The sequence below is a fragment of the Kryptolebias marmoratus genome, linkage group LG1 (assembly GCF_001649575.2).
Source record: "Kryptolebias marmoratus isolate JLee-2015 linkage group LG1, ASM164957v2, whole genome shotgun sequence".
In the NCBI taxonomy this organism is placed as follows: domain Eukaryota; kingdom Metazoa; phylum Chordata; class Actinopteri; order Cyprinodontiformes; family Rivulidae; genus Kryptolebias; species Kryptolebias marmoratus.
Genome location: NC_051430.1, coordinates 7,879,044 through 7,898,475, shown reverse-complemented (window position 1 = coordinate 7,898,475; position 19,432 = coordinate 7,879,044). Strand labels below are relative to the sequence as shown.

Here is a 19,432-nt window from a genome sequence, read left to right as displayed (position 1 = left end):
CATGAGTGTGCAGTTTGGCAGGGCGAGCAGATGGAACCGAGCGCACCGCAGAATGACGGACGGAGCCGCCGAAGCAGCAGCTTCCACAAAAAAAAAAAAAATTCTTAGATGTGAATCTACAACTGATTAACTTCTGGAGTCTGTCTAGTTTAAGATGGTCACCACAGGTAATCAACCATGGTCTCCACAAAAAAAAACACTGAGGAGAGGAGTCGCACTCGAGAGCGACCTCATCTCACCCCCTCTCTCAGGGTTATCGAGCGCGCTCAGCGGCTCAACGGCCCACGAGAAGGAAGCGAAGGGAAGGGGTGAGGGGGATGAAGTGAGGGCAGTTGCCGGGCGCTTCTCAGGGAGGATGGATGAAGGGAACAGAAGAATGATTGTGGGTTTTCTGCTCGTTGGATTTTCAGGTAATATTTTCACCCCCATCCAGTCACTCAGATGAGTTGATTACTTTATATCCGTAGGGGTTTAAACCTCCTTAATGTCACTGACCATTAATAATTAGTGGAACTACCCTTTTGACCAGCGGATAGTCCTCCCTTTCTTCAGGTTTTCTAGCAGGAGGACAAACTCTGCTGGATGTGTGCTCGACCTGCCACGCCAACGCCAAGTGTCAGGACAAACCAAACGGCTCTGGTAAAGTCTGTAACTGCGAGCTCGGCTTTCTCGGAAACGGAATAACTTTCTGTCAAGGTAGAGGATAGCTTTTATTATATGTACTGATTTGTTGTGGGGAAATGTGGTTATTCTTTGTTATTATGAAGCAAAACTAACAGAGCTTTAAAGAGTACAAGTAGAACAGAAACAACATAGAAAAATAATCAAAGCAATAAAAAAACAAAAGGTTTAACGTGAGGAAATCAGTAAGAAATGTTCAGAATGCAGTAAATACTAACAAAGGCATATAAGCATTGAAACAACTTCATTACTATATTCTTCCATTTCCATCCCAATTTAGTAAAAATTTCAGTAAAACCCATACAAAAAACTAATAAATAAAGTCGTGGATTCATAATCTATGGTCTTTTTTTGTAGCAGTTGTCACTGTGCGAGAGAGTTAGTTGGCCCCAAATGCAGGCACACAAGGAGGAACTTATGAAAACAGTTTATTAACAATAAGGAAAAACAAAAGCTGATGAGGCACCAACTAAACTAAATAACAAAAACGTACAAAAGCTGGATTCCAAGAACATAAGGGGCCGAAACACAAGGAAAAACCAGACAGCACAGGAGTGAAACACAATGAACCAGCGACAGGTGAGGGAAATGACCAGGTTTTAAAAGTTGCAGGAAATTAGGTGAAGTAGGCACAGGTGAGTGATTACAAACTAGGAGCAGGTGGAGATGGGCGTGGCAGGCAAACAAGGGATAACAGAGGACAAGTGAATAATGACAGGAAACAGAGACGCAAGGAACAAGGACTGAGCAAAGCCCAGACTAAACATAAGACAACTGAATAACAAAATAAAAGAAACAATAAACCCAAACTGAAACATGAATCAGGAACACAAGAACCCTAAATCTTGACAGCAGTACAGTGTACGGCGCAGACAGTGTTCACGAGAAACTGACACAAACACAGTGATGGTATTTTGGTGACACAAATGAGAAAACTCAGCCTTCTGCAGAGCTCTACAGCTCAGACTTCACAGTAGAAACATCATTCAAAGTTTAAACGGCTCACAGAAACGTGGACTTTATATGACTGAACTGGAATTTTTATTTATTTATTTATTTTACACATTTGGAATTCAAGGTTCATGATTTTTGATGATTTTACCACCAAATGCTCAACTCAGAGTGTGATGATGTCCCACTAACTTCTAACTTCTAAACTCTTTTAATTTCCATACTTCTTGTTCAGTTTATGCATCAAAATGTAGGGATTTCTGTCCTTTTTCACCTAGTGTGTGTCTTACTTTTATAGGACTTATTCTTTTCTCTCAAATCCTCCCAGAGTGCAGTGTGCACACATCATAACTTGCATGTCTCACTGACTTCTATTTTACCTGAGTTCAGGATTTTCTCCTCCGAACTGAAAGTGATGCATCTGTTTTTTGTTGTTATATCCCACATTAGGAATGTAGACACATACAAATTCACAACCAGATGCTTCTACCATTTATAGCTGACTGATGATTAAAAATGTAAATATTTAGTGAGCTTAATTAGGTCTGGGTTAGGCTTTTGGGAGACTTATATGTAATAAGTTTAAAATGCATTCCTAAAATTTACACAAAACCAAAGTAGAGAAGCTGAAAATGGAGAAATTTGATTTTTCTTGTGCCACCTGTCAGCACTCTGGCCTCAGCATTTTACATCAACAGAAAGTTTTAAAGAATGATTTGGATGTCTTAAAACAGCATTGCAGTAGTCAAGCCTATATGATGCTTTTGACTTTAGTGGTATAAGGAAGGGCAAAAAAGGTCCACTGCATGTTCAGTATGAGTTAAACAATGTACTGGAATCTGAATTTGAATCCTAATTGTGATCAGAATTTTTCTCAAGGGAGAAACAAAAATGTTTCCCAATGCAAACTGAACCTTTTCTGATGATAAAGTTCAAAGATGAGAGATATAAACCTTAAATGTTGGACATCCCATCATATTTTATCGTATTCTTACTAATGCAGTTAACTTATTTTATTTTATTTTATTTTTTTTACAGAGGATCAAACAATTAAATTCAGTGTGAAAACAGGACCCACACAGATCTGACCCAACACTCATAACAAAAGGACTTTTTAGGCGTTTTCAACTCAATGTACTGACTTTTACACTCCTGTTTTTAATGTTTAGTACTTTGTGCTTGTCCCAGATCAGTGTCACTTTCTGCAACAGCAGACAGATGCTTTTGTAAAAAAAATCAACAGAGCTAATCCACAAGAAAACATGTAATAGTTACTGTATGTTTGTGCGTTAAAGCAAAATAGTGTCACAATCTATAGTAAAAAAGTGGTATGGAAATATACCCCAATTTACCCCGTTTTTGCTCATTTATTACAAATTATGCAGTAGACTTTTGGTAGTGAATGATGACTATTCAGTGGTTACTTTTAACACAAATGATACACATACATAAAAAAAATACAAATAATGAAAAACAAAGTGCATATTTTGACTTTAGCTGTGACATATTGTAAGTTAATATCTTTTTAAAAAAAAAAACAGAGAAGCTGCATGTCTGTAGAAATAAAAATGACTTAACCTAATCATTGGGCAATGTTTGAGCCTTTACTGTGAACGTGTTGCAACGTGAACCAACATAGCTATTACATTATTTCTGCTGTGAGATAAATCACTCCACCTGCTTGGCACCAAAACCCAGACAAAGTCAGTACCTAATTGTGCAAAATTTATAAGAAAAGCCAAATATACGGTATGAGATGAAGTCAGATTATAAATCTATTGAAGAGCCTGAGATTACAAGCTTGTTTAAGCTTAAAGAGTACATTAAAGGTCCTATATGTTTTTGTTTTTTTTTTCCAGACAAAGATGAGTGCCAGATAGGAACCACTAAGATCTGTGGGCAGCATACCACATGCCACAACACCTACGGTAGCTACTACTGCACCTGCTTGGCTGGCTACAGGCCCTCTAACAACATGGCTGTCTTCATCCCAAATGATGGAACCCACTGCCAAGGTGAGATTAGGCCAGATCTGGGATTGTCAAAAACTATAAACAGTGGATCAATGTGTGCCTATTTAGTCGTAAAGAGGGTTTAATTTCAGACAATGGGTTCAGACATAGAGATGACTCGATCAAAGTAAAATTAGAGCCTTGATATCTGGGACACAATCCTAAAAAAAGTCAGGGATATTTTGGCCGTCATGTGTCATAACTGTCTTCCTTTGGTTTTGCAGATATTGATGAGTGTAAGACCACGGGGCTGTGTGGAGAGGGAGGTCAGTGCAGGAACGTGGAGGGCAGCTTTGACTGTAGCTGTCAGCTGGGATATCAAGTCCACAATGGATCTGAGCCCTTTCACCCACAAAGAGACGGAGCTTCCTGCAAAGGTAAAAAATACAGGGAATGCCATTTGAATTTGCAAACATCTGTTTTACACTAAAAACAAATGCTTGAAGGTATTATAAATAGAGCATAGGTGCTAATTCAACGTCATTAACACCCTTCAGTGTGGTTCTACCAGACTAACATCTCATATCATCATAAAAAGCCTCATATTAAGTGGGGTGGTGGAAGGCGGATGTGACATTTTATCAGCTCCTGTCCCTCTCAGTGGTGGACTGTGGCCAGCCTGCTGCAGTAGAGGACACAACCCTGCTGCCTCTCCAGGGAACCACATACAGCAGCGTGGCCACGTATGTCTGCAATGAAGGCTTTGTGTGGAGGAGGGGGGACAACAGCTCTGTGTGCAGTGCTGATGGATTATGGAGAGGACCCACGTTGGTCTGTGAAGGTGAGGTGACATCTGAAGTGAAATGAGTGCATCTTTTTATGCAAACAATTTGATGTGAATCCTAAAAAAGATGTGCCAGTTTAGTTTTCAGCAGGAGGTAAGTGTTGTGATGCGGTGAAGAAGCCAAAGGAACCAGTAGACAGACTGGTACTATGTGAAATTAATTTTAATTACCTATTATACAATAAACACCAATAAATGAGAATAAGTCCTACAAACTCCACAGGCATCACACACCAGCTGAAGCCACTCAGGGAACTTACACACAGTTTGCCACTCAGTGTGTGACTCAAATGGTTTTTATTATGCCATTCAAGGTGTAGATTCTCAGTCATCCATGACATAGTAAGTCAAATAAGAGTTACAAGCAAAAACAAATGGACTTCAATTCTGTAGTCGAAGATGTTTCACGTCTCATCCGAGGAAGAAGCTCCTCGAGAAATGCTTTCAGCTACAGAATTGAAGTCCAGTTGTCTTTGTTTTTAAACCATTTTTTGCATTTACGCTATTCAAGCAAACTAGAACTGGACAATATTATTTCCTTTGTCTGTTACACAAACCACAGTTGAAAAGAAAGTTGGTTCATTTTATAAAATGTTTTTTTAACAGGTTCAAGTACAAAAGAAATGCTTTTCTGTGCCTTAACTGACTAACATCACCTTCTTGAAAGAATTTAGCTAGTCTAAAATTTAATATCAGAAAAATACTTGTGAAAGCGTAAAGCAAGAAAAATTTATACAGTATGTGAGGAGCACAGCTTTGAAATATTCTTCATTATCTAACAAACACACAGGGTTTCCAGCTAAGAATATACCCTGCACCTTATTACAAAACTCCATCTGAAGCAAAAACTTCAGCTCTTTTAACAGCTAAAGAGTACAATATAATTAAACAATTCAAAACCTGTGACAATCTGTGCAAAAACACCAAAACTACCACAGTTGGTTGCACGTGGCTTTTGAGTTATCTTCTTTCGCAACAACACTTGAAACTTAGCTCAGGTGCCTCCCATTTTTCTTAAACTGATTGAACCTGATTTGGTTAGGCACACACCTCTCTCTAGAAGGTCTTCCTCAGCTGATAGTGCATATCAGATCAAAACCCAAGCCATGAGGTCAAAAGAACTGCCTGCAGAGCTCAGAGGCAGGACTGTTGGAAGGCACAGATATGGGGAAGGCTCCAAAAACATTTCTGCTGCACTGAGCGTTCAGTTCCCAAGAGCTCAGTGGCCTCAGTAGTTCTCAACGGGAAGGGGTTTGGACTCTGGCAGGACTCTTGAGAGCTGGTCACCCGGCCACACTGAGCAATCGAGGGAGAAGAGCCGTAGTGAGAGAGGTGATGAATAACCTGATCTGGACATTAGAAGCTCAATGGAATCCACTCAGTGCAAAACACTCGAAACACCACCTGAAGGACTCTCAGACTGCGAGGAACAAGAGTCTCTGATCTGACGAAACCAAGACTGAATTGTTTGGCCTCAGTTCTAAATGTTGTGAGTGGAGGAAACCAGGCACCACTCCTCACCTGCAGCATCATGCTTGTGTTTTTCAGCATCAGGGACTGGGAAGTTGTTTAGGGTTGAACGGAGTAACGTACAGAGATATCCTCAAAGAAAAACCTGTTCGACAGAGTCCTGACCTGAACCCTATCAAACGTCTATGTGGAGACCTGAAGATGGCCGTCCCACTAGTGGTCCCCATTCAACCAGACTGAGCTTGAGAGAATGTGTAAAGAAGAAGTTAAAAGTTTGTCCAAGACTCAAGACTGTAACTGCTGCCAAAGATGCTTCAATTCATGGCCAAGGAAATGGTCTGAATGCTTATGGCAATGTGATATTTCATTCTTTTATTCTTAATAACTAACTACTTTGTCATCTTAGAGTACTGGGTGTAGTTTGTTGAAGAAAAAAAACAAGAATTGAACCAATTCTGAGTACTTTCTGAAGCCAGTGTATGTGATGGGAACACTGGTGAAGGTGGGGAAACTGCAGATTTAGAACACTTCCGTCAAGGTGACAAATTTTTTAGCATAATGTGATTTTTTTCAACCTGGCATTGCCAGATCTTATTTTACACAAATTACAAAAACATGGTGTCAGAGGTGCAGTGTGTGTGTGTGGTGACAGGCCTGCCTTCAGCCCAGATCTGATCAGTGTTTTATCATCGAGAGGGGAGGTTCTAAAGATGCACACAGAGGTGCACAACATTGATTAACTCAGTGATGGCATATTTATGGTACATGTTCTTTTCTTCCTGTAGAGACCGTGTGTGGAAATCCTCCTTTAATTGAATCCACAGAGCAGGTGTGGAACAATAAGTCCACCCCTGGCAGCATTGTGCTATATTTCTGTAAAAATGGCTTTTATGATAAAGGAGGACAAAACGTATCCATCTGTAATAAAAACGGTCACTGGACACCCCCAACTTTGTCATGTCAAGGTAATCCAAATGATCAATGAATTATTTCTCTTTGTTTTCAACTAAGTCTTTTATTTACAGTATCAGATACATGAAGAGGCAATGGTGTGGTGTTAATTACTTACAGGCACAAATCCCAAAAAGCCTTAGTAACAAAAGACAAATATGCAAAAGTTAGATGAGGGTTTTGATAGTAGTTGATTAACTTTCTGGAGAACAGTGGGATTTTGCAACAACTAAAGAGTCAAAATATACGTATATGTGAGTCATATTAGAAATGAACTTGTAAGTTTATGTTTGAAATGAGTCATATTTGGGGTATTTTTTTAAATGCTGCTTAAAGTAGTATTTTGAAGTGGGGTAATGTGTAAAAGTCATGAAAAATTAAATCTCTTACCTGTTGTAAGTAGCTTCTTGTATGACCCCAGTTTGGAGGAACAGAGGTTACATCTGACAGCTAGTCGAAATGCAACCAAGATCAAAGTGGATTGTTGCCATCTTAAAGCAACTCAATTTTAGAGCAGTTCATACCGACATTAGTTTACACCTGACACCTTTGTCAGTTTTACAGTACGTGGTTATTTACATATAGCTTTGTGGTTTGTAAACCAAATTCTTTGTAAATAACCATGTTGCAAAAATTGACAGCAGTGTAAAAGTTTGTGAAATAGCGAATACTTAAACTGTAATAAAATGTTTGAGCCTGGAGCTGTTTTAAGTTGGTACCAGTTCACTTTTGTCTCAGTCATGCTCAAACTAGCCATTAACTCATCGATCCTCCAAACTGAGGTCATTCAGAAAGCTTTCTACAACAGCTATGACGTTAAATCTTCATAACTTTTAGACAAAACTCTCACCTCAAAATGGACAGAATAGCCCTTTAACCCTGATGTGCAAAATCTTCTGTCTCAGAGCAGTTATGTGGAGGCCCACCCACTGTGCTTAACACTGGACAGGTGTGGAATGGCAGCTCCACCCCTGGAAGCACAGTGACCTACTACTGTAAGGCAGGATTTTATCATCATGGGGGTAGCAATGAGTCAGTGTGCACAGTTAACGGTTACTGGACCAAACCTGACATTTTGTGCAAAGGTAATATTTTATTTAATTATCATTATTGTTTGTTTTAAGATAATCTTCACAAACTAATAATTTTTCTTCCCACCCTGCTAAACGATGTAATCTCCACGTGTGTAGAAGTTGACTGCGGGGAGCCTTTACCTATCCCTCACGCAGGCGTACTGTGGGATAAAAGCTCTGCTGTGGGCTCTCAGGTTGCTTATACGTGTGACGATGGATATGTCAGTGTTGGAGAGGGAAATGTATCAGTTTGTACCGCCAGTGGAGAATGGGATCAAACCTCTTTGTCCTGTCAAGGTGATAAAAATATTCATCTTCTGTATATGTAAGTGTAATGAGTCACTAAGTCGAGTTATCCTCAGATGAGGAATAATTTTGCACCACACAGAGCATCTTTTTTTTCTTCACAATGTTAGCAAAAGTTATCCAGTTTCCACTGCTTGATCTCCTGTCTTTTTGTTGTAGAAATCATTTGCGCAGAACCTCTTTTCATACAGCACGCTCACAGGCGATGGGATGGTGCGCCACATATTGGTAGCGTTGTGTTTTACCAATGTGAGGAGGGATATTATGCCAGAGGACAAAGAAGCTACTCTGTATGTGGAAAAAACGGATTGTGGGAGGATGTTGATCTGTGGTGTGAAGGTGCAGGATTTTTTTTCTGACCAAAAATGAACTCTTTTGTTTTAGATTAAAGACTAATATAGCCAAGACTGTTACTACTGTAAGTTCTTTTCTTTATGTTTTACCCTGTCGAAAAAGCTCTCGCTACGGATTGCTTGGCATCTTGTTGCACTCCTTTATTGCTCCCAGTCTGTGTTCATATTATTTGTATACAGAAATAAACTGCGGTTCCCCACAAATTCTCCCCGACACTAACCTCCTGTGGGACCATAACAGCAGACCGGGCAGCGTTGTGCTGTATGAGTGTATGGACGGATTTTACCAGCAAAGTGGCAATAATTTTTCAACATGTTCACTCTCAGGAGAGTGGGGGGAGGTATCTATAAAATGCAAAGGTAGAGTAATCATCCTTACAACTCAACATGAACGTATACTACTGCCTCCACTGTTTCTCTTTGCATGTCGTCAAGCAGGTTACTGATGTTTCTGCTGCTGAAGTCTCTAACACTGCATGTTCTGTTGTGATTTGGGATGCTAGACTTGGAGTTTGTGGCAACCTAAGAGGTTGCATGTGATTTACTTTCCTCCTCAATGGCTTGCAATGATCACTGGTGGTCAGCACAAAGATAAATGTGGGTGTTTGTTAAATCCATTGTGCATGTACAACCTCACCCTGACACACTGAGTCACAGCTTTCTCATAACGTGTTCCTTGTTATATGTTTTTGGCCTTTTGGGTGCACGCAGAAAAACCACCTCATGTGTTTGTGTGTGAAATGAATGGTGGGGTTTTGAAGTCATTCAGTGGCTGTTTCTATCTTTCCAGCTAAATGTGGCCCGATTCCCTTCCTTGCCAACTCCGAAGTAGTGTGGCATAACAGAAGCGTTGTGATTCATCGCTGTGGAGCTGGGTATCACAGCTGGAGGGGCACCAGCATGTCTCTGTGTGGCAGCTCAGGGGTGTGGCAGGAGGCGACGCTGAAGTGCATAGGTGAGCATTGAAATAGTAGTTAAAAATATAATCGTGTTTACAGCGGGGGGGTCTTCATTCAAGTGATATCCTGGCCACTTGATGCGGGGTTCTTTGTAAAAATTTATAAAGAATTAATATTTCACCTGTTGTAAATAGCTTCTTGAATGGCTTCAGTTGGGAGAAATAGAGGTAACTCTGACAGGAATGATAAGCTGACAGCTAGTCCAAATGTACAGCTTCATTTTGGCAAAATCTGTCCCGGAAATGGAACCGCTCAGATTGTAAAACACTATTCACTTTGGTCCGAGATACGTTTGACTTGGCATTAGCGGATGTAACATCTATTTCTTCAAACTGAGGCCATTTAAAAAGCTATATACAAATGCTAAGATATTAATTCTTCATAAAAAATGTTTATTTTTTTAAATCACAAATAATTAAGCTCTTATGAATTAGTCAAGATCCAGTATTTTACACTTTTTATTTTAATAACGCAGAAATCAATCCACCTATCAGTCACCTAGTCATCCATAATGGAAACTGCCTGCAGTGGAAAGCAGAAAAATATGAGGAAGATACAGAAACTTACAGGGTAAGATGACATAATATCATCTTTTTTCCTCTATGGTTTTAGCAGACTTTCACCAACGATGACTGAAAAATTGGATCCGATCATTTCAGGTGACTTACACCGGATCCAGAGACTTCCAGAGATCCTTTCGAGACAGAGGAAAACACTTCCTGACGTCGAAGGCTGATCGGCTGAAACTTTGCCTCAAACTGCTGCCGGTAACAAACTACAGCGTCTCTGTAACTGCAGCTTCAGCCAGATTCACAGCCACCACCGCCACGAACACCAGCTTGACAGGTATCACTGCACAACTTTACAACTTGGAACTATTTATTACACGCGTGGTTAGATGTTATTTGTTGTGGATTTTTCTTTTTATATTGAATCAAGCATTTAAACTGCAAATGTAATATACATATTCAACAGAACCTCCAGCACCAGTTGTCTACTACACCGAATTAGAGACTCCATTTCCAACTCTGAGGCTACAAAGATCACCCGACACACTGGACCCACTGAGGTAAAATCATTCATAGCAGAGTGACTCCTGTTGTTGTTAAATGTGACTCGGGTAAAGGCGATGTAAACCAGCTAAATCATATTTGACATAATGAAAAAAAAAAAATAATACCTTCTTAAATAAAACACACATTTTACAAAAAAGTGATATCAAACTTCTTTATGTGCCAGGCTATATCAGGTATCGCTGCCAACTGCAGTTCATGCAACGCAGTTAAAACTTTTGAACAAAAAGCTCAATTAAAAAAACAAACGAGCTTTGTTGAAGAAATAGCTAGTTTTATTTAGATATCTCGTTATCATATGATCATTCTTGGATTTCACATTATGCATCTGTCACAACATATTTATGTCGTGTTTAGGCGCTTAATGAAAATTGTTTTATTACATTGGCTAAAAAGGCACTGAATGGTAGCATGAGTCATATGAATGAACGTCCCCTTGAACGTGTCTAATCAGTTCTGATCCTTTGCTTGGATTCTGTCAATAAGATCAGGACGCAGGACAGAAAGAGTTGGATAAACCCTGTGCTCTGCGGAGGAAGTTCCACCCGGTCACCGCTGATAGTCTGTGTATACATTACAAACGAAGTGAAACCGTTTCATTTTGTGTTTTTGATTTGGCAGTTTGTACCAAATCTTTGTGCTTCCTGTAGAGGGGATCACGATGTTTGACTGTTCCTTTCCTGCGAGCTTAGACGCGCAGAACAAACTAAACCCAGCAGCGGAGTACATCACTGCCCAGCTTCATGTCCAGAGTGTTGGGACAGAAATGAACTTTACCGTAGGGGATGGCCGCCTCTATGGGGGCTTCTATAATGCACCGCTGGAGAGCAGCCGAACCTATTACATCATCTTACGAGCTGTCAGTCAGTGGAAAACGGTGAGTCGTGACCATTCTATGTTGTACCGTAAAAAAGAAAGTTATGCCTCAGAAAATGCAGAAGACCTTATCTAAATGTTTTCTCTCTGAGGCCTCGAAAAGTTGCTGTGTGCTGTGGGCAAAGATAGAAGGTAACTCATCCTGTTGTGGTGTAGTAAAGCTGACTTTAACCAACAATTACATGATTAATAATCATCAGGGGGCAGGAGAAAGAAATTCAAATATAAAATGTATTTTCTTTGATTATGATGTAGAAAATGGGATTCATAATAAGTCACTCACTCGTACACTGTTTCCTTTGTTTCAGGCACATCGTACGTCCTGAGGGCTTCATCGCTGTCTGTTGTTGTATTCATAGGAGGGGCCATCTTGGTTGTACTGGGGGGATACAGTTTCACCTGGTATGGAGAATAAATCACATTTCATCAGCCACACTATTTTAAACACGTGCAAGTATTTTGGTTGAAATCAAAACAGCAACACGTGAACTCATGCTCTCAGGTTATTTTAACCACAAAATATTAACCGTACCAAAATCCTGACAGCTATAAATCTTGTTTATTCCATTATCATATTTACCGTGACATTTTTTCCCCAATTTGTCTGCTTACTTTTCTTATGTGATTGATGCACGCTGTAAAGCTCAGGTGTGATTCAATGACCTTTCTTCCCTTCTGTGTTTTTTCCAGGTGTGTTAAGAGGTCTTAACTCGCCTCGGTGCCGATGGTTTAAGTCATCACAAGAAACAAAATTAGTCGTTAATTTTTTACTTCTGACCTGTACATTCTCTAAATACGTGTTCAGTTATTATTAGGAACATAAAGCAGATTGTAATAAACTTATATTGTTGTCTAATAGCATTTGTTGGTTATTGAATCTAATCATTTTCTGGCATATGTATCACATAGCAAGTCATCCTCCTCCATCTAACTGTCTTCTGTCTTCTGCGTCCTCTGTCCTCACTCCAACTGTCCTCTCTAACTTCATCCATATATCTCTTCTTTGTCTGTTTCCTGGCAGCTGCATCTCTAACATCCTTCTACCAATATATCCACTGTCCCTCCTCTGCACATATCTAAACCATCTCAGTCTGGCCTCTCTAACTTTATCTCTCAGTCGTTCAACCTGTGCTGTACCTCTGATGACCTCATTCCTAATCCTGTCCATCCTTGTCCCTCCCAAGGAGAACCTCAACATCTTCAGCTCTGCCACTTCCAGTTCTGTCTCCTGTCTTCTTGTCCGTCCCACTGTCTCCAAACAACATAGCTGCTCTCACCACTGTCTTGTAAACCTTTCCTTTGACCTTTGCTGCCACCCGTTTGTCACAAATCACTCCTGAAACTTTTCTCCATCCACTCCATCCTGCCTGGACTCTCTTCTTCACCTCTTTACCACACTCCCTTCATGGACAGTCAACCCAAAGTACTTCTTGACATTTTTAACTAGTAGACCAGATTTTTCTCTATGTCAATAACACAATACTAATCTACGTTAAAACAAAATGTTCCAAACCAGGCTCATCCGAATGTGAAAAAGACTTCAAGGCACCACAGGCTAAAGAAGGCTTGAAAAGCATTGGACTTTTTTGTACTGGTCTTGATGACTGTGTTAAGGAAATAATGCCATTTTAAGAAGAAAGTCTTTTTGATATTCAAGTTGACACTATTCCCATCCAAAGAGCACCTCAGATGGCCTCACGATGACTCCAGGAAGCTCTCCGACACAAACTCTGATTCTCCTGAGAAGCTGAAAATCTAAATCTTCCAACGCAGCGTTTTCACTGCAACTCAGAAAAACAGTTTTTCAGACATTATCCCATGTAATAAACTGCCTTTCCTCTTTTTTCCCCTTATGTTCATATAACCTTCAACGGTAATAACATATATAATTTTGACACCAAATTTTATGAAGACTGATTAAAATGCTCATAATTCGAAATTATAAGGACTCTGTAAGTGTTAGACATGGACAATTTATTAACCACTGATTTGCCCCCTTTTTATTTTCAGCTGTTTACCAGCTTTACAAACAAAAAAAGTAAAAAAAAAAAAAAAAAAAAGAGGAAGAAAGACGTGCATGGGACAGAAGTGCCATGATTTGATGATAAAGGGTGTTTACATGACCTGCTCTGGGCCTTTAACTGTTCTGCATCCGGATCAGGTTCCAAATCCGATACCGGCCAGCTTCACCTCCAGGAAAAAAAAAAAACATCTACCACAGGTTTATTACCAAGGAGATACCAGGTAAATGACACTCAAGTACTGTGCTGATTTAATGTAAAAGCGTAACTTAGCAACCAGATAGCATGCAACAGTGTTGTTTATGTCGGGCAGCCTGAGCTGTTAGCTTCAGAGCGAAACAGGCCGAAACGAGGAAAAAAGGTGATTTGTGACGGCTTTTTATGGAGCTACATTCACATATCAAACTACTTTAAACAGGGGGTCTCTTTGTCCTGCCATAACTCAGAGAATTCCGCTCAGGAGATCCGTTTTCGTCGGAAAAAGGATACATTAGCTGGGGGCTAAGCTAACATCGGGTCAGCTAAGCTCGGACACTGTTAATGCATCATTATCTGCTAATAAATAAACGACCCCTAACGTGCGAAATATAGGCGTTTGGCAACTTTATAGCTACATTAAAAAAACTTATTTTACTATTTATTGTAACTTTTCTTTCGACCTGACTCAGCCTCACTCATAATAATTAACATGTAAATAATGTGACTGGTCCTCAGCGACCCGACCACCAAAAACTAGTCATGCTTGTTTTTTATTTTCAAAAAAATGTACCGACTTGGGCGGATTTGTTTGTACCCTTTTGTTACAGAAAGAAAAGGTCTTTTTGTAACAAAAACTTGAAACTGACGAAAGTATCATAAATATAATGAAAATCAATCAATCATCAAGATTTAAAGAATGCACTGTTGAAACTGGTCTTAACAAAAAGAATTGGATCCCTGGAAAATGACCACAGGAACATGTTAAACTCAGGCGTGTCCTGTAATCAGCATCACAGGTGTCTTTAGTCATGTAATCAGTCAGTCTGTCTGTTTAAAGGGTGAAAGTAGTCACAGGGCTGTTTGGTATCATGGTGTGTATCACTGAACACGGAGCACAGAAAGCTGAGGACCCACGAGGGTCCTTGGAGACCAACAGCTCGATGTTCCTCTGACTGCAGCTGCTCAGATTATTCAGAAGTTTAAGGTCCTCAGGACTGGAGACAGACAGCCTCCCTGGACACCACTGTTAAAAACAGAACATTAAAAAGCAAAACTGGAATTCCCATCAGCTCTTTGTTTACAGACCCAAAAATGACACAAAGAAAAGAACTTAAAAGTGAAACACGGAGGAGGCTCGGTTCTGTTCTGCTGCTGCTTTGCTTCATCTGACAGAGGCTGTCCTGAATCTGTTCAGGGTCCAATCTAATCTCAAGACTATCAAGACATCCTGGAGCCAAATGTGCTGTGCAGAGTCAGAAAGCTCAGTGTCAGTCGCAGGTCATGGGTCCTCATGAGGAGTGGGCCAAAATACCTGTAGACAGGTGCAGAAATCTCAGAGAGAGGGACAGAAATCACTTGATTGCCTCAAAGGTTGTGCAACAAAATATTAAGTTAAGGGTGCCATCCTGTTTTTGGTTCAAGTGAACCAAAACTCAAAACCAGTGACTGATTTTCATTTGTTGCTTTGTAGTTTTCTTTTTTTTTTAAATTTATATCACTTTTGTCAGTTTCAGGTTATTTCAGTGACCCTTGTGGCTTTTTATCTTTTTAAACACAAGGGTTAAACACATCTGTATGTAAACTTTTGTTAATTAAATGAATGTGGATGTGAGTGTGAACCCTGTAGATAGAAATATTTACAATTAACAGAGCATTTTATGAAACAAGTATTTAAAATTAGCATGTTTTTCAAATGGAATGTGGATCCATCAATAATATCAGCACACACCAGTTTGAATTAGCATATAGTGACAATTATCATTGACACAAGAAGTGCAAATTATTTAAATAAACTCATATTTTATCAGAGTATGGAACAACTGTACATTTTTTATTAAATCTTTAGACTTTTAGATGTAGGTTAGGAGGACTGCATGCTCTTTATTCAAATAAAAAGATGAAGCCTTCGTCAAAATACACATAAGAAAGAAAAAAAAAAGCTATGGTTCAGAAGAAATTATCCAATGTTTGCATTTTTCCAATCAGGCCCACTGGTGCTGCTGTCTTGTGGTTCATCATGGCTCAGAACCAGGTGATCTTGCAGTTCCGCTTTGCCACGTTTGGGGACTCCATGCTGCAGAAGATGAACCTCCTCCGTCATCAGAGGCGCTTTTGCGACGTCACCGTGCGCATCAACCAGCTGGAGGTCCCTGGCCACAAGGTGGTGTTTGCCGCTGGCTCGTCTTTCCTGAGGGACCAGTTCATCCTTCAGCAAGACTCAAAGGAGGTCCAAATCTCCATGATGCAGGAGGCGGAAGTTGGCCAGCAGCTGTTGCTGTCCTGCTACACAGGTCAGCTGGAGTTTCCCGAGCTGGAGTTGGTGCATTACCTCACAGTGGCCAGCTTCCTCCAAATGGGCCACATTGTGGAGCAGTGCACTCAAGCCCTCAGCAAGTTCATCAAACCTCAAAGCTCACGCCAGCTGGAGGTGGACGTGGACATCAGGAGGGAGAAGAGTAACGAGAGTTTGGCCTCTCAGGCGCAGAGAGACCACGAGCACTCTCAGGTTCAGACCATTCCGGAGGGAGATGAGGAAGAGGATGATGAGGAGGAGGTGGTGTTGGGCCAGGTTGAAGGAGACAACAACGGTGACAGTGACGACGATGAGGACGACGACGACGATGATGTGATAATACAGCCTGAGAGCCCTGTCCAGATCTTGAGGAGGCATCCGAGGCCGAGTATGGTGAAAGGTGACATCACCATCGTAAAAGTGGAGTCTGTGTCTGACGTGGCAGAAAACTCCATCACCGGTCATTTCTCTGCCAGCCCTCCCGCTGCGCTCCACTCCCCTGAGCCCCAACACTCCCTCATCAATTCTACTGTCGACAGCCGCGGCAGCGAGATGGCGGTTCCTCCCGGAGTGGGCGGGTACCCCCTCAGCCCCCCACCCCAGTCCCCTCCTGCAGAGAAATACAGCGGCCACCAGAGGAGCTACGACAAACCCTTGCAGTGGTACCACCAGTGCCCCAAGTGTGCCCGAGTCTTCCGGCAGCTGGAGAACTACGCCAACCACCTCAAGATGCACAAACTGTTCATGTGCCTCCTCTGCGGCAAAACCTTCACTCAGAAGGGCAACCTGCACCGTCACATGCGGGTGCACGCTGGCATCAAGCCGTTCCAGTGTAAAATCTGCGGCAAGACTTTTACCCAGAAGTGTTCCTTGCTGGATCACCTAAACTTGCACAGTGGGGATAAGCCGCACCGATGTAACTACTGCGACATGGTGTTCGCTCACAAGCCAGTCCTCCGCAAACACCTCAAACAGATCCACGGCAAGAACAGCTTTGACAACGCTAATGAAGGCAGCCTGCATGAGGGGGCGCTCGAGTTTGACCTTGGACAAATGTTAAAACCCTGAACCTTTTGTGTGTGTGTGTGTGTGTGTGTTTGAGATTGGGTGATGATGTGTATGACTTGAAGCTACAGTCAGAAGTTTACATCCACTCACTATGGGCATGAGTGTCATGTTCATTCGGAGCTTCTAATGATGGATTTGAACCGTTCTTTTTTCTCAGGGTGGCTTGATTGTACATCAAACAACTTTGATCATTTTTAAAAAGCTAGAATGTGGTGCACAAGTGTAAGTTTATTGATGATTTTCTCTAAACCACAGAAATTCAGAATTATCCATAAAGGCTCAAATATATACCAACACCCCTACTAATATTTGGTTAAATGTAGGCATCAATTAGCTTCTAACATAAATCTGTCTGGATATTTGACCACTCTTCTTTGAAGAATTGGTGGAGTTCATTTAAACTAGTTGGTTTATAATACAGGCTCTAATATAACATACAACTAGACTTTTATTTTGAAGCTGAATACATTTCGCTTCTCATCCAAGGAATTGATAAAGCTCCTCGGATGAGAAGCGAAATGTCTTCAGCTACAGAATAGAAGTCCAGTTGTTCCTATTTTTAACCGTTTTTTGGATTTACCATGTCCTGGATGACTGAGAATCTACACCAGCTAGTAGACATGCGTACATACATTCAGCTGAATCTTTTATAAAGTGGTTCTGAAGATATTCACTTCTTTTTGGTGATCATGATTGACTGCAGCTGATAGTTTCTCTTTGTCAGCCTAGAAATGATTTGTTTGACAGCACTTATTGGATTGACCAACACTCAGACGAAATTGTTCAGGAAAAAAAATCCCCCCTCCTAGATGTTGCTTCAATCGAGGAAAAGTTTCCCTCAAATTTTTATGCTCGTTAAAAAAGGACATTGTTTGTTTGTTGTACTTTTTATTCGGCGGACGACACGGTCAGTCATGACTTGTCCTCCAGAGGAACAGCACTCGACTCTCTTTTCAAGTTACCTGTTTTGAAACAGATGTTTACAACAAACTATAATAGTTAGCATGTTAGCAGGTGAAATATAAACAGTCTACTGCAGGCTCACTACAGAGGCTAATAACCCAGCTAATTAAAAGTAACATCAGCTTGTCAGATTCACAATAAGGCTACACAATATGTCCGTAACTTATAATTTTTAAAACTGCAGTAATTCATATATATTACTGTATATTTCAAGTAACATGCATTCAGGTTCTGCATGCTAAGAGTATTTTTGGTAAACTCAACAGACTCCTTGGCCTTGAAGGCCACGCCTGATTTAGATGATAGTTCTCAGTGTTCAAAGATCTGAACAGCAGAGAAGTAATGTCTTGTGCTATAGGCACAATTACTTTAGAATGATAAGTAAATTGATCTGGTGCCTTAGTTGTCCTGTAATTGACTTGTGACCTGTCCAGTGTGTCCCCCGCCTCACACTGGAGATAGACACCAACTCCCTGTGACCCGGAATGGAGAAGCGGGTAAAAGAAAATGGATGGATCGATGGATGGATGCCACAGTTTTGTTTTAGTGTGCCATTTTCTCTTACAATTTTGAAATTATTCAAAATTTTAAATTTGTTCTCACTACCTGTGATGAAATTCAAATTTCATCCGTGATCTTAAATACCCATCCATTTTCTTTACTCACTATTCCAAGCAAGGTCGCTGGTGTCTATCTCCAGCAGTCACTGTGTGAGAGGCGGGGGACTCCCTGGACAGGTGTCCATCACAGGGACACATAGAGACAAACAAGACAACCAACCATTCACGCTCTCACTCACACCTAGGGACAGTTTTAGAGCTACCCATTAACCTAACATGCATGTCTCTGGTCTGTGGGAGGAAACCAGAGTACCCGGAGTAAACCCACAGATTCACAGGGAGAACATTCAAACTTCACACAAAAAGACCGGGAGGCGAACCTGCGACCTTCTTGCTGTGAGGCGACAGCGCCAACCACTGCTTGTCTGCGCCACCATCTTAAATATCATCATTATAAATAAACATGTTATAAATAAAGAAGCTGATGATATATTCGTTTAAAATCTGTCCTGAGTGACTGTCAACATGTTAACCTCTGTCCTCTCAGTCTCCTTATTTATATCTGGGCATTAAAATTAAAATAACAACAAATAAATATTATGTACTAATGTCCTACTATACCCATAAAATAATTATAACTAAACAATATGTGTATTACTTGGGCAGCAAAAGTAACAGTAATTGCATTTTTGTTTTTTAAATAAAAGCAAGTAGGTCATATGATTCAATTTTCAGTTTTTGTTTTAATACCGTGAAACTGAGGTATTTTTGCTGAAGGTTATCATACCGAGAAGTTCAAACTGATCCGTCCCTGTTCTACCAATTCTGTCAAGAAGAGTG

General features: G+C 40.6%; 2 protein-coding genes across 3 annotated transcripts; both read left to right on the top strand.

Moving 5' to 3' along the window:
- The first annotated feature begins 194 nt into the window (after window positions 1–194).
- On the top strand, window positions 195–12,340 carry susd1 (sushi domain containing 1). 2 transcript variants are annotated; one of them, XM_017414524.2, is made up of 18 exons: window positions 195–410; window positions 553–696; window positions 3,492–3,647; window positions 3,869–4,021; window positions 4,246–4,425; window positions 6,684–6,863; window positions 7,755–7,934; window positions 8,040–8,219; window positions 8,388–8,567; window positions 8,762–8,941; window positions 9,372–9,536; window positions 10,016–10,110; window positions 10,200–10,386; window positions 10,516–10,609; window positions 11,235–11,490; window positions 11,582–11,621; window positions 11,798–11,891; window positions 12,180–12,340. In XM_017414524.2, exons 1-18 carry the CDS (start codon window positions 356–358, stop codon window positions 12,196–12,198), a joined length of 2,538 nt encoding a protein of 845 aa, XP_017270013.1. In that variant the 5' UTR covers window positions 195–355; the 3' UTR covers window positions 12,199–12,340. The 2 variants fall into 2 exon arrangements, with proteins under 2 accessions (XP_017270013.1, XP_024861350.1); XM_025005582.1 differs by lacking the exons at window positions 6,684–6,863; window positions 7,755–7,934; window positions 8,040–8,219; window positions 8,388–8,567; window positions 8,762–8,941.
- Window positions 12,341–13,570: 1,230 nt separating this feature from the next.
- On the top strand, window positions 13,571–17,282 carry zbtb26 (zinc finger and BTB domain containing 26). Its single transcript, XM_017414550.3, has 2 exons — window positions 13,571–13,733; window positions 15,695–17,282. The coding sequence occupies exons 1-2, from the start codon at window positions 13,591–13,593 to the stop codon at window positions 17,067–17,069; spliced, it is 1,518 nt and encodes a 505-aa protein (XP_017270039.2). The 5' UTR covers window positions 13,571–13,590; the 3' UTR covers window positions 17,070–17,282.
- The last annotated feature ends 2,150 nt before the right edge of the window (window positions 17,283–19,432 follow it).